At 39.9% G+C, this 14984-nt stretch overlaps 1 protein-coding gene across 9 annotated transcripts in view; it reads right to left on the minus strand.

Annotated features, from left to right (window-relative positions):
• SAP130 (Sin3A associated protein 130) overlaps positions 1 to 14984 on the minus strand; it is an 80881-nt gene that overhangs the window by 42968 nt on the left and 22929 nt on the right. For all 9 annotated transcript variants that reach the window (XM_060624772.3, XM_060624775.3, XM_060624779.3 and 6 more), the window contains 5 exons: positions 9175 to 9322; positions 8922 to 9012; positions 8612 to 8716; positions 3908 to 4049; positions 1256 to 1377 (listed from right to left, as the gene is read on the minus strand). In XM_060624772.3, coding sequence (XP_060480755.1) covers positions 1256 to 1377; positions 3908 to 4049; positions 8612 to 8716; positions 8922 to 9012; positions 9175 to 9322 — 608 coding nt within the window. The remainder of the gene's footprint in view (positions 1 to 1255; positions 1378 to 3907; positions 4050 to 8611; positions 8717 to 8921; positions 9013 to 9174; positions 9323 to 14984) is intronic.

Below are 14984 nucleotides of genomic sequence, written 5' to 3' on the forward strand. Positions count from 1 at the left end.
GTTTCACTTTTTAAAAAAAAATTTGTTTTTTAATCTTTATTTATTTTTGAGAGAGAGAGAAACAGAATACGAGCTGGGGGGAGGAACAGAGAGAGGGAGACACAGAATTTGAAGCAGGCTCCAGGCTCCGAGCTGTCAGCACAGAGCCCGATGAGAGGGGCTCGAACTCACGAACCATGAGATCATGACCTGAGCCGAAGTCAGACCCTTAACCGAGTGAGTCACCCAGGCACCCCAGGTAAGTTTCACTTTTTAAACATTTTTTTAAATTCAAACATTTTTATTTGAGAGAGAGAGAGAGAGAGAGAGAGAGAGAGAAAGCGTGAGAGGGGTAGAGGGGCAAAGAGAGAGAATCTTAAGCAGGTTCCACGCTCAGTATAGAGCCCAACATGGGGCTTGATCCCATGACCCCATGGATTATGACCTGAGCCAAAAGCAAGAGCCAGACACTGAACTGAAGCCATCCAGGCACCCCAGGGTATGTTTTGTTCTTAAAGCGCATCTCAAATCAGATACTGACTTCAATTTTTATCAGGTAAGTTTTTATCAAAAATATTTCATTTGTATTTTGATTCAATATAATCTACAGTTTTGAAACAGTAGTTTCATGATCACTAAATTGTTCCAAACATATTCAAAATATCTCTAATTTTCATTAAGTAAAACAGAAAAAAATCAGTTTTTCATTTGTGCTGGGTCCCCATTCAAGTGCTCAATGGCTCCATGTAGCCCTGGCTGCAGTCCCAGGTCACACAGTAGAAAGGCAACACCCACAGTCTGGTCTCTTATGCCTAAAGCAAGCTGAGGGTCTCATGCGAAAAGAAAACACAAACCCTGAGGATTAAGTATTATTTTTTCTGGATTAGCAAAAAGAACACTATTTACAAGTGAGGATGGTGAGTGTTGAGCATAACTGGACTGATATTACAAACACAACAGATATCCCACAAAACAACAGAAGCTCCATAAAAGTACAGCTTTTACCATTTTAACCATACTGCCATTTTAAGATAAACTGTTAACATAATTATCCTCAAGGTGGGATAAAACCATGCAAATATACTAATAAGCAGCAACTTTTTTATAGATCACACAGATGTGATCTAAAACCTTAAAGCCTGAGATTATCACCTTATCTGAATCTGAAAAGAGAAGGTGGAGTAAGAAAACCCATTCTAGAAATACTCACTCGGCAACTTTCACTTCATTGCTTACAAAAATCGGCAAGTTAAAAGTCCCCTAGCAGGGCTTGTACCTGGATACTGTCGGATGGTGGACACAGAGCTGGTGATTGGGGTGTACGTGTGCGCAGCCAGTGGGTATGCAGAAGGTGGGTATGTTGGCAAAAAGTACTGGAACTGAACGGGAACAGACGGTCTATAGGTGGAAGACAGATAATATGAGCCAAAATGGATCTATTTTCTTCTTCACTTTCAAATGATCCTATCCCCCAGATCATCTTCATACCCTTATATGCCATACCGACATTTCCCCAATTGTGTACCAAATAAACTGTCAGATCAAAGGACACACACCAAGAGAGTAAGATTTTTAAAAATACATGGGTACTATAAATAACCATTATCAACAAACATAAAAATGTACACAGAGTACTAATTACCAAAACTGACTCAAAAGAAAAACTCACAATCAAAGGTTTGCTCAGCTCAATTCCATTTGAAAGACTCTTAAGTTCAGACTGTTTTTACTGGAAATCTTATCAAACACACATAATACAGATAACCCCAAACTTCTACAGACTGATTCAGAGACGAGAAAAAGAAGAAACAAGATCTAACTTACTTTTTTTTAGCTTAATGTAGTCCTGATACCAAAACTGGACAGGGAGAATAGTAGAAAAGATAAACAAATCTCGCTCTCTACATCAATACAAAAATTTCTAAATAAAACTCAATAGAGTACTATGTAAAATAAAATACATCATGATCAAATAAGGTTTATCACAGGAAGAATGACCCACTATCAGAATTTCTACTACTGTTTTAGATGCTATTAAAAAATTAAGAGGACAATCATTTGAAGTATCACAAAAGATACACAAAAAATATTTAATAGAAACTAAGATAACACTAAATGTTAACTAGAATAGAATTAAAAAAATACTCCCCCTCCAAATTTTAATCGCGTTCAATACTTATTCATGATATAAATACCTAAAAAATAGGAATAGGAAAAAACTTGGTTCCTCAATCTGAAAATAGCATCTACCAAAATCTATAATGAAATTTCACAAGAATTCCCATTCAGGTGAGGAATAAGTTAAGAATGTTCACTATCTCTGCTCTATTCAACACCACATTGGAAGCTCTAGTTAATGAGAAAAAAATAGGTATGTGAAATGGAAATGAAAAAAATCCCTCATACACCTACATACGAAATCCAAGAGAATCTACCAGTTTTAGAGCTAACAGATGTGTTTAGCAAGGTGAATGGGACAGAAGACCAACATATTAAAACCTATAAAAGCATTCCTACACACAAGAACACACAGTCCTCAAACAAGAACACTTAAAAATGATCTAATTCTGAAATTACTTCATAAGTACTGTATGTACCAGCTTCTCACTGGGGAAGAAGAGATACAAATACGGAATGGCGGAAGAAATGGGGTCGAACTAGAAGTATCAAGTGTACTAAAGAGTTTTTACAACATCACATACTTCCTATTTCTGTCTGCTAAAAGGGCCTGTCATTACAATCCAGTAGCAATGAACAGAGCTACGGCCTAGATCCAGATTTCTAAATGATGAAAAGGAGCCAGGTCTCCCTGGGGAAATGGGAGATGCCAGGGCTCAGACACTATTGAGGAGCGTGGAGTATCTTGTTACAGTGGAAAGTAAGGAAGGGCTAGAATGTATGGGACATGACAAAACCCACAGGAACTGGTCTCAAGAAGCTCCCAGAGAAAATCTGAGCATCAAAACAGAGGACAGCAAAGGATTATAATAGTGAATAGTCCAAATCCATGAGCGCATGCTGATTTAAAAAAATAAGATGCACAACAAAACAAATAAATGGGTGTAAATAAGAAAAAACTTATTTACCTAAGAATGCCAACTGACAAATGTGAAAGAAATGACTTGGAAAAAGTCACTTTTTTGCAACCATCATACTGCAAGCATCAAGTGATTCAGCCAAGCATCAACAGATGCTAACACCACTGAGACGAAGTTTACTGAGGAGCAGGGTATTTACAGTCTCAAAGTATTTCCACACGGATCAGTGGTTTACAAAGGAGAAAAATATACCTTTATGGAAAAATCTGGCAACCACCACCTTCATTACATAACCAGCATTGCCATGGCTAATGGTGAGACACAAGGGCGTCATAAGCTCTCTGCTGTGGTGACAGTGAGAAGAATGCATCACCTAAGTGGTATTTGCTCCAAAAATGCATAACCTGAATCTAATGATGAAGAAAGTATCCAACAAGCCCAAACTGAAGAACGTTCTACAAAAACAACTGGCCTGTCCATAGTCTTAAAAAATGTCACTGAACGGGAATGGAAGACTAAAGAATCATTTTGGGTAATTGCACTGTGGTTATGAGAAGGTCTCTGTTCTTTGGGGCTGAAAAGGAAAGTACTTAGGGAGAAAGGGTCACGATGCTGCAATCCATATGGTCAGACTGCCTCAAAATAAATCAAACACAGAAACACACCAAACAAAAAAAGCAGATACTAGCAGAACATCTATCAAAAGGAGAATAGCTAAATAAACACAGCACATTTTCACAAAATGAAAAAATAAATTGTACAACATATTATTTTCAGGAGCAAATTTGAAAATAAGTGTATATATACTATATTGTGAGACATTTTGTTACTGAAAAATCAAACCAACTAATGACACAATGGGGCAGTGTAACCAGCACATTCCCTCCTACCTATTGTCACTTCGGGTTTCCATGGCCACAGGATTTGGAGAGGCCCGATGACCTGAAATGGGAATCAGGCTACTCCTCTCCGCAGGGTAATCAGGCTGGATCCGAGGAGAAGTGTGTGTGATCTGCTGAGGCACCACCTTAGCTACAAATGCAAAATCCAATCACATTACCTCTCATATGCTTTTATTGGCATGCCAAAACATTCTTGGCCAGCAACAATCTTAAGAATGCAAACAGTAATAAGAAGCCTGGCTTTTTAGTTTTCATAATAAAAGAAGAGGAGTACATAAAATTCAACTGAATTATTTCAATCCAATACTCCACTGATACGTTCATATATTTATTTGTCAAAAAGGGTTCAACATCATCAGTACTTTAACAAAAATACCAGTAATCAGGTCCTTTCCCCTGGACCTGGCTTCTTGGAGGCCTTTTTTTTAAAAGGAGAAAAAATTTTAATTAGGAAAAAAAAAATCAAAATTTTGAATACAGACATGGCAAAGATCTTAGCTTCTACTTAGCAGAGAGAGAGGGAGGGAGAGACAAACAGAATCCCATGCAGACTCTGCACTAACAACACAGAGCCTTGATGTGGGGCTTGAACTCACAAACCGTGAGATCATGACCTGAGCCAAAACCAAGAGTCAGATGCTCAACTGACTGAGCCACCCAAGCGCCCTGATAATCACTTTATTTCTTAGGTCCTCTGAACATCTTGTGATTTTACATAATGCTTTCGTTTTTGAAAGAAATGCATAATGCTCTCTTTTTTTGTGAGAGACAGCGCGCACACGTGAGAGAGAGAGAGAGAGAGAGAGAGAGAGAAAGAGAGAGCGAGTGAGCGAGCAGGGGAAGAGCAGAAAAAGAGGGAGAGACAGCATCCCAAGCAAGCTCCGTGCTGTCAGTATAGAGCCTGACTTGGGGCTCAAACTCACGAACCATGAGATCATGACCTGAGCCAAGACTGAGTTGGATGCTTAGTTGACTGAGCCACCCAGGCGCCCCTCCATAATGCTTTACAGCAAAATCAAGATGACTACATACGGTTTTCAAATCTAATGTGAGGCTCAAAGTTTGTTCTCCTCTAGTATTTGCAATCAAGTTTTGTTTAGACGGTACAGCTGAACTGGGACCTACTTTAGTGTTCTTACAGATCTGTTAATTCTATGTGAGGGAATTTGGAAAGGAGAGCTGCAGGCTACATCAGAGAGACAGAAGGACAGCTACCATCCGTGTGAGACCCAAGTCACAGCAGTGACTGGCACATAAACACTGGTGACGAGGATGATGCCACTACATTATCCAAAGTGCAGCGCACTGAACACCGACAGTAAGCAGCACAAACCCACCACGATCCCCAGCTATTTCCCAAGGGAGGCAGCTGGAGAAATTTCTGCAGGAGGATACTGGAATGCCCAGTTCAACCACTGATGATGACATTTAATGGCTACTGAATGGAGAAGCTGGCATGACACATCTTCCACTGGTGGTAAGGAGAGGGGGAGCAACCAAGCCTTGTTTTCCCACTGTGCCCATAAAAGGTAGGAGAAAAGAATGCTTCCAATAGGAATACAGTTGTCATTAGGCAGAGCAGCTAACCACTGGTTGGTAAACCATACACACACCCATAAATTTATTGCTGTACCTTTGTTTCTAATTAAAAAAAGCTACAAGGGCCCCTGGGAGGCTCAGTTGGTTAGGGTTCATCTTTGGCTCAGGTCATGATTTCACGGTTCATGGGTTTGAGTGCTGCATTGGGCTCTGTGCTGACAGCTCAGAGCCTGAGGCCTGCTTCAGATTCTGTGTCTCCATTCCTCTCTGCCCCTCCCCCCCCCCACTCTCTCTCAAAAATAAACATTCAAAAAATTAAAATAAGCCACATATTATCAATTATCTAAAACCCAAAACACAACAAAACAAAAAAAACACCCAAACACTTCAGGAAAAACATAATGCAAAAATCATAAGTTGAACATAATGCCACCTCCAAAGAGAATCCCTGGTTTTCTGAATGCTGTGATCATCCGATTCTGCTTTTTATAATTCCAACACCTCTGTCATATGTAGGCCAGAGCATGGAGAAAATAAAGACAGTATTCTACTGGAAATGAGCACTCCTTAAAGGCAGAAACTGTGCTCATGGTTAATTAGGCTTTTTTCCCCCTGACTCAACACATTTCTATTAGTAAAAATGGTTGAATTCAGTATTTAATCTCACCTGGAGAAAGCAAGTGTTACTTAGAAAAAGCTGCTTAAGTGATTTTAATATATCCCCTAAAACCCTACTTGAAAACCAATGCTGTAGGGTTAATATCAGGTTTCCTTTCTCAACTGAGGTACCTCTGCACAGGGATCATCTAGTAATGTAACAGGAAAGTATTTGGCTTACCGTAAAACAGGAAAAGAAAACTAGAATATGAGCCTAGTGGGACTTAGACGAAATCAGTCACATTAAGTAGCAGATGTTAAATATGGACACTTCTGTCAAATGGTTTTCTTATCTAGAATTTACGAAATGGCTAAAAATCAAAGATTAAATAGCTGGGAGATGTAGAATACTGCCCTGTAACTTAAGACAGGTAAAAAGTTAATTGTTTTAGCCAAATGAATGCACATATTTCTTTCTCCTGGTACTCTGAGTTTACTTCCACAGTGTGACCGCTTGGGAAGATACAGTGACATTAACAGGGACTTATGTCTAAATAACTCTTTACAGAAAGGATTCAAGATGAAACCAGAGAGCCCCTATAGGGGCACACTGTCCTCTCTTTACTGGTCTAACTTTCTTCGTAGCTATAGATATGCTAGTGAGGCTCTTGACTATAAAGATGGCAAGAATAAACCTGGATCTGTTGTTACAGTGCTGAGGAGACACAATCAGAAAATGGTGTGAGGTGACAATATGGAATAAGCAACGTTCTTTTCCAATAAAAGTGTGTCAATGCTAAAATCATACCCTCCGAACTTCTTTTCAAAGGAGGGAATTAAATTCAGAGGGGTGTGAAAGAAGTATGGTCTCTCCAATGCCAAGATGCAGTGAGCAGTAACGTGAGAAAGAGGCAGTAGCAGTGTTTTTTCACTGCTAAAAGCCTACTGTGGGACTTACTACCAAGTTAAGGACTGGTGTGGCCAAATTATCTAAGGGAGGGGGAAGGACTTCCTGGGTCCCACCATCATTCCGGAAAAGTGTCCTCCAAGTTTTCCCAGAGGGATGTGAAGCTGTCTGACGTGGGAAGAAAGGAAGGAATCACAGAGGGAAGGAACACTGGAATGTAGCAGTAGGGAAGCCATTCTTCCGTGTCTGCTCACCAGACTTCTGGCAGGTAAGTATGTCAGTGTGTCATCTCACAGAAAGCACTCTTCCAAAAGTTTATGAAAAACATGGCAGCTGTCCCATGTCTCTGGGAATAAACAGTAAAATGACATGCTTAATTTCATACAACCAAATCAAAGCTAACCCTGGAAACTAAACCTGGGGCAGTGCTCTGCCTCACAGGTCAGTCTCTGCTTTGGAAGCTGTGACAGTGAGACCTCAGCCCCCAGGACAGGTGTTGGCAGCCTGTGGGCAACTCCTGCCTGATGCTGGTTCTGTATGGCCCATGGGCTGTACATGGGTTCATACTTTGTCATGGTGGGGCGGGGAGGGCAGAAATCAAAAGAAGAACATTTCATGACACATGAAAATTATATGAAATCCAAATTTCTGTGTCCATAAAAAGACTGAACTATAGTCACACTCATTTATTTGTTTACATATTATCCACAACTCAGCAGTTGTGACACAGACCTATGAAGCTTGCAAAGCCTAAAATATTTATAATCTGGCGCTACACAGAAAGACGCTCGATCCTTGCTCTTAATGATTAAAGTTTGGCTGCCAGAAATGTTTCAAAGATTTTTTCTTCTTCTTTTTTAAAAATTTCTTTAATGTTTATTTTTGAGAGAAAGTGAGAAAGAGCATGAGCGGGAGAGGGACAGAGAAAGAGGGAGACACAGAATCTGAAGCAGGCTCCAGGCTCCAAGCTGTTAGCAGAGAGCCTAATGCGGAGCTCGAACCCACAAACCATGAGACTGTGACCTGAGCCAAAGTCAGACGCTTAACCGACTAAGCCACCCAGGTGTCCCTCATAGATCTGCTTCTTAATATTCAAGGCATATACAAATTTAAAAGGGGAACAAACAAAGCTTAGAAGAAATTTTATGACGGTTGTGAAGTATCTTGAGGTACCAGTCAGATGAGAACCTAAGGTAATCAACTTGAGGGTTATCACCCTTCCTGCTGTGCATCATCCAGAGATTTTTCCTAAACAATCCAGCCGTGTACAAGTTCTCTTCATTCCAGATCCGTGCTTCTTTCCTGTTTTTCCTGTGAATCTTGTCTATGTCTGTGAAGTTAACTTATTTCTTAATAGGTACACACAGAAGAGGTAAAGTCTGATGAATGAGGAAGTCAAAGTTGTGTTAAAATAATGTTTACTTTGAGCTCTCAAACATTATTATCCTCTTTTTCCCCCTTACTCTCAATGCCAAATCTGTATGACAAAGACATTTAAGAGTTAAATTCAGCATTGCCTTGAAAATCAACAACAATAATTAGAAAGAAAAAAAAAAAACCCTACCAATACTAGCCTTGTATATGAAGACCTGGTCAGAGGGGCAGAAAAATCCCTTTCAAGCTCTGTGTGAAGGTTGCAGGACACTTACCGACTGGGATGTTTGAGGTGGTCACAGCGGTAGCATGGGACGAATGTGAGGGCATTGTCATGGTAACAATTGTACTTGTGGGAGCTTGTGTGTGTGACACAGAGCCTGAAATTGGAGAAAAAAAACCTTTTCAACAATGATCTCTTTACACACATTACAGATTCTCCAAAACCTGACAAAAGGTCTTAGGAAAAGATAAGAAAATTCTTCTAGCCTATTCGTTTCCTCTGACTGAAGCTGAGAAATGAAAAATTAACTCAACACTTAAGACTCACACTTCCCTAGCAGGAGAGCAGGGCTGCCAACTTACCGGCTGTAGTCGCTGAAGGAATGGTGTTGGTTGCCAAAATAGGTGCTACTGTGGCCGCAGCCACTGGTGTACCGGTGCTGAAGATAGTTTTCTGGCGGGGGGAGATCCACAACACAGTTATAAACAAGAACAGCTCAACCTCAATGCAGTTAAAAGCAATTGCTGCCTTCCATACTGCGAGGTTCTTATCAAGTTTTGCACAACTCTGGTTTTAACCCACAGCCTACATGGGTGGTTTTGCCTCTGGTTTTACCTGAGCCATGGTGTGAAGCTGCTGTTTTGGAGTCCCTAATGCAGGATGAGATGGCAGTGTGATTCTTGTTGTTACATCCCGTGACTGGGCAGGACGCTGAATGCTAATTGCTGCAGATGGTGGATGCTGGATAGACAAAGTTGGCCGACTGAAAAGGGAAGAAAAGACATTGTGACTTCTAACTTGCCTCTAGACTTGATGCAGGCAGTCAAGGCCATTTACTGTCTTTTTTTTTTTTTAATGTTATTTTTGAGAGAGAGACAGTGTGAGCAGGGGAAGGGCAGAGAAAGAGAGGGAGACACAGAATCCAAAGCAAGCTTCAGGCTCTGAGCTGTCAGCACAGAGCCCAATGTGGGGCTGGAACTCGAATCGCCAGATCATGACCTGAGCCAAAGTTGGATGCCCAATTGACTGAGCCACCCAGGAGATTCCATTTACTATCTTGTACTAGACCACTGTCATACAGTTGTATTTTTTGTAGGTCTGTAAAGTGTACAGATGAACCTAGGACGTAAATGGCCTGTTAAGTTTCTCTCCTGAAAGTCCCATAAACCTCATTTCCAAAGGTATCAATATGCACCATGAACCAAATCAATTAATTCTTAGTCCTTCTCAGCACTCTTAGTGTAGCTAATCAACACTCTAGGACAATCTTAGGTAAGCATTATTATAATCAATACACTTCACTCTGCGGACAAAACTGGAGATACACACTAAGGTTTTCACGTTATGAGGGAGGATTACAGACAACCTCGATTAACAGCAGCCTATGTCAGGGCCCTTAAAGCACTGACCTGCTCCCAATTTTGTATTATTCCTTTCCATGTCATTCCTTAAAGTGTTAGTTATGAGTGCCTAATGATGAAAGGGATATCCACACAGAGAGCAGGTCAAATTAACTGGCAATAAGCTATTGAAATTCCAACAGTGGCAGGAGAACTTGACATTATAACAAAGTTGGCATCTCAAGTCAGAGGGGGAAGAATGGACTACTTGATAATAAATGATGCTGGGAAGACTAGGTAGCCATTTGGAAAAAATAAAATTGGATCCCTGCTTCACATATTACACCAGGATACATAGGAAAAGGATCAAAGATTTTATAAGAAATTTAAAAAAAGCATGTGAAAAAAAAAAAAGAATTCTTTCATAACTTTGGAGTGGAAGAGAGTTTTTTAACTACTAGAAGCTTTGAAAATCCAAAACTTATAAAAAGATCAATAAATTTTACTCTGTGAACAAATAAGCAAACCTACATAGAGCAAAACACACTATAAACATAGTCAAAAGAGTCATAAATGAAAGTGTGATCTTTATATACTAAGATCTCCTTGTAGTCAATGAGAAAAATAATTCCCCAAAAGAAAACAAGCAAGGGATATGCATAGCCAGTTCCGTTTCACTAACGGAAAATGCAAACGGCCCCTTAATAAAGAAAAGACGCTCGCCCCCACTCATAGGAAGAGAAATACAATTTAAAATACACTGAGACATCACTGTTCACCTATCAGAATGGCCAAAAAAATCCCCCAAATGGATACTATTGTTCAAGGTGCAAGGAAACAGACACTTCTTTTTTTCAATATATGAAGTTTATTGTCAAATTGGTTTCCATACAACACCCAGTGCTCATACCGAAAGGTGCCCTCCTCAATACCCATCACCCACCCTCCCCACCCTCCCACCCCCCATCAACCCTCAGTTTGTTCTCAGTTTTTAAGAGTCTCTTATGCTTTGGCTCTCTCCCACTCTAACCTCCTTTTTTTTTTTCCTTCCCCTCCCCCATGGGTTTCTGTTAAGTTTCTCAGGATCCACGTAAGAGTGAAACCATATGGTATCTGTCTTTCTCTGTATGGCTTATTTCACTTAGCATAATACTCTCCAGTTCCATCCATGTTGCTACAAAGGGCCATATTTCATTCTTTCTCATTGCCACGTAGTACTCCATTGTGTATATAAACCACAATTTCTTTATCCATTCATCAGTTGATGGACATTTAGGCTCTTTCCATAATTTGGCTATTGTTGAGAGTGCTGCTATAAACATTGGGGTACAAGTGCCCCTATGCATCAGCACTCCTGTATCCCTTGGGTAAATTCCTAGCAGTGCTATTGCTGGGTCATAGGGTAGGTCTATTTTTAATTTTTTGAGGAACCTCCACACTGTTTTCCAGAGTGGCTGCACCAGTTTGCATTCCCACCAACAGTGCAAGAGGGTTCCCGTTTCTCCACATCCTCTCCAGCATCTATAGTCTCCTGATTTGTTCATTTTGGCCACTCTGACTGGCGTGAGGTGATATCTGAGTGTGGTTTTGATTTGTATTTCCCTGATGAGGAGTGACGTTGAGCATCTTTTCATGTGCCTGGAAACAGACACTTCTTAAACATTCTGGATGGAGTATAAACTGGTATAAACCCTAAGGAAGGCAATTAGTAGATATCAAAATTATAACTGTATATAATTGCTGATTACTTTTGGGAATCTATCTATACTTTGGGAATATAGATATTCTTGCACACGTTATTGACTGCAGTATTACTTATGATAGGAAAAGTATTGGAAACAACCTCAAACCCATTCATACATACAATGGCTCACTATACTGCTACTAAGAGAACAATGAAACGGTCTATGAATGTGGGAAACTTTTGATGTATATTCCTATATGAAAAGAAAGAGAATCTATGAGTTAATTTTTGGTTAAAAAGGACAGAAGTAAGAACTGCATGTGAATCTGACTATATATATTTTATTTACATATTTATTTTTTGGGAGAGCGCAAGCGGGGAGGGGCAGAAAGAGGGGGCAGAGGATCTGAAGCAGGCTTTGCGCTGATAGGCTGACAGCAGCGAGCCTGATGTGGGGCTTGAACTCCTGAACTGGGAGATCATGACCTGAGCCAAAGTCGGGTGCTCAACCAACTGAGCTACCCAGGTGCCCCTGAATCTGACCATATTTAAGAAACCCTGGAAGGATAGCCAGTAAGTTATTATCAGGTAATTTAGAAAAGCAAAGGGAAAGGAACATAGGATCTTGGTGGACGGGGGACAGATGAGAGAACAACACTCCTTACTACACATCTTTTTTTATGCTTTTGTATTATGAAAACATGTGACTACAAATTAAAAAGAAGTTGGTAAGTTGAGCTGTAAGGGTAGACTTGATTGGGACTGTATATATCTAAAAAATTTTTTTTAATGTTTATTTATTTTTGAAAGAGAGAGAAAGAGAGAGAAAGAACATGAGCAGGGGAGGGACAGAGAGGGAGACACAGAATCCAAAGCAGATTCCAGGCTCTGAGCTGTCAGCACAGCTGGGGCTTGAACTCATGAATTGTGAGATTATGACCTGAGCTGAAGTCAGACACTCAACCAACTGAGCCAGCCAGGTGCCCCAGGACTGCATGTATCTAAACTAAGCAATGGTTAATTTCATCATAAGAATCCTGTCTCAAAATTCTTAAAAAACAGACATGGGGGATATTAGTGTATAAAGTGTTAAAACTGAATGAAGGATGGTTTTCTTTCTGAAAAGAAAACTAAATGCCTATCATTTGAGTTTAAAGGAAAGCTGAAAAGACTGGCCACAAACACAACTATGCAACTTGGTAGAACTCACTGAAGAGAAAGCCTACTACCGGAGACTGGATTTTCATGTTTGGATTTTTGTTTTTTCCAGGATGAGCCATTTCCCCAAACCCATTCCCTATGTTCACCCAAGATGTAAAGGACCCCAAAAGATTTCCTCTTAAGTGACTCTCATGTTCTCAAGCCAGAAAAAAAAAACTAGAAACATAAAAACCTGGATAGTCCTAAAAAGTCTTTTGGTCATTCATTTCAAGCCTTTATTATGCCTCTTCTGTTAGTCATCTAAAAAAGGGTGGGAATGAGAAATGGATGTTCTCTTGATAATTTAAATGACCACTTTGAGATTTTGTTTCTGTTTCATTTTCTCTCTCCATTATTATGGTAGAATCCAATTTTTTTTATAAGTCATAGAGCCCAAAAGTTATATCCAGAAACACAAAGAAGAAAAATACAAGCTGTGCCTATTTCACAGCCTGGTTAGTCACCACCGGAGAAATGGCACGCTGGTGGGAATATTGGACTAGATTAGCACATACATGGTAGACCAATTCTGACCAGGATGTAGAGATCCACACTGTGCAAGATACCACACTGCAAACCGAAGTACTTCTGTGGCTCCTAACATTACCAACGATGACCATTTGGACCCACTGTCCTGAGGGTCCAAATGCGGGCTGCAGGGTCAGATGTTTGGTACAATCTCTGCTGAATCTGCCTAAAGATATTATTCTTGATGCAGCAAGTGGAGACTCAGTCCTTGCTCAAATTAACAGGATTCTGAACACCACTGGTCCAGTGAATGAACAGTAATTATGACTTTGTTTTACAGCCTGGATTCTTCCCTACGTGGCTTTCACACCCTCTTCGAAGGTGACTTTAGAATAACCTGAGAAGAGCAGATATTTGGGGACACAGACCACCTGCATAAACTTGTTGCTCCAGCTATCAGGACGTCTCTGCAGCTTTATCAGGTAAAAATCCATTTGGAGACTGGATTTTTTAATGTTTACTTTTGAGAGAGAGGGGTGAGAAGCGGCAAAGAAGGAAGGAGACACAGAATCCAAAGCAGGCTCCAGGCTCTGAGCTGTCAGCTTAGAGCCTAATGTGGGGCTTAAACTCACATGACCTGAGCCGAAGTTAGACACTTAACTGAGTGAGCCACCCAGGCGCCCTGGAGACTGGATTTTTAATAGTTGACAACATAATGTGCTGAATACAGCGTCACATAAGATACCTGCTCCTAGCATTTATAATGAAAACCATTCAGAGAGATACATGTATATATAATTAAAATAAGGACAAATTTTAGGATGGATGAACTTAATTATAAAAGTATTTCTGAAAAACCTCATAACAAAGAATAACGCCAACATTTGGATAACTGGGAAAGGGTCTCCTCAATTCACCTTGAATGCATTGACATTTAAGAGGTCCAGCACATGCAAAAAATACCCAAAAAAGAATATCTGTATTAAGGATTCAAATATGGTTTTAAGTGGTTTTGAAAGCACAGACTATAGTGTATAGTAATCTTTGACTTTTCGTGTACTCTTAATAAAAAATGATAAATATTAACATTTCTATAACATATATTACATGCTAGGCATATTCTAAGTCCTTTACATGTATTAATATGATTTATTTAAAAAAATTTTTTTTAACATTTTTAATGTTTATTTTTGAGACAGAGAGAGAGAGACAGAGTGCGAGTGAGGAAGGGGCAGAGAGAGAGGGAGACACGGAATCCAAAGCAGGCTCCAGGCTCTCAGCTGTCAGCACAGAGCCCAACGTGGGGCTGTAACTCATGGACTGCGAGATCACGACCTGATCCAAAGTCATATGCTTAACTGAGCCACTCAGGTACCCCTATAATCACTTTTTATAATGATCTCTGAGGTAGCTAATATTATTGCCATTTTCTAGGTGAGGAAATTGAGGTATTAACTCTTTGACCTAGCACTCTCACTTCCACAAACAGACTTTGAAAATACACCATCTAAAACATGGAACAGCACATGTGTCAAAATGTCCAACACAACATCCATAAGATGAGGTACAATGCAGCCAAAGATAAAAGGAATGAATAAGATATCTCTAGGTACTGATTTGGAGTCCTCTCCAGAATATATTGTTAAGAGAAAAATGCAAGATACAAAACAGTATATATAAATACAACGTGCTAGATTTTCTGTAAGAAAGGAGTGGAACAAACAAACAAACAA

The sequence above is a fragment of the Panthera onca genome, chromosome C1 (assembly GCF_046562875.1).
Source record: "Panthera onca isolate mPanOnc1 chromosome C1, mPanOnc1 haplotype 2, whole genome shotgun sequence".
Classification (NCBI taxonomy): Eukaryota; Metazoa; Chordata; class Mammalia; order Carnivora; family Felidae; genus Panthera; species Panthera onca.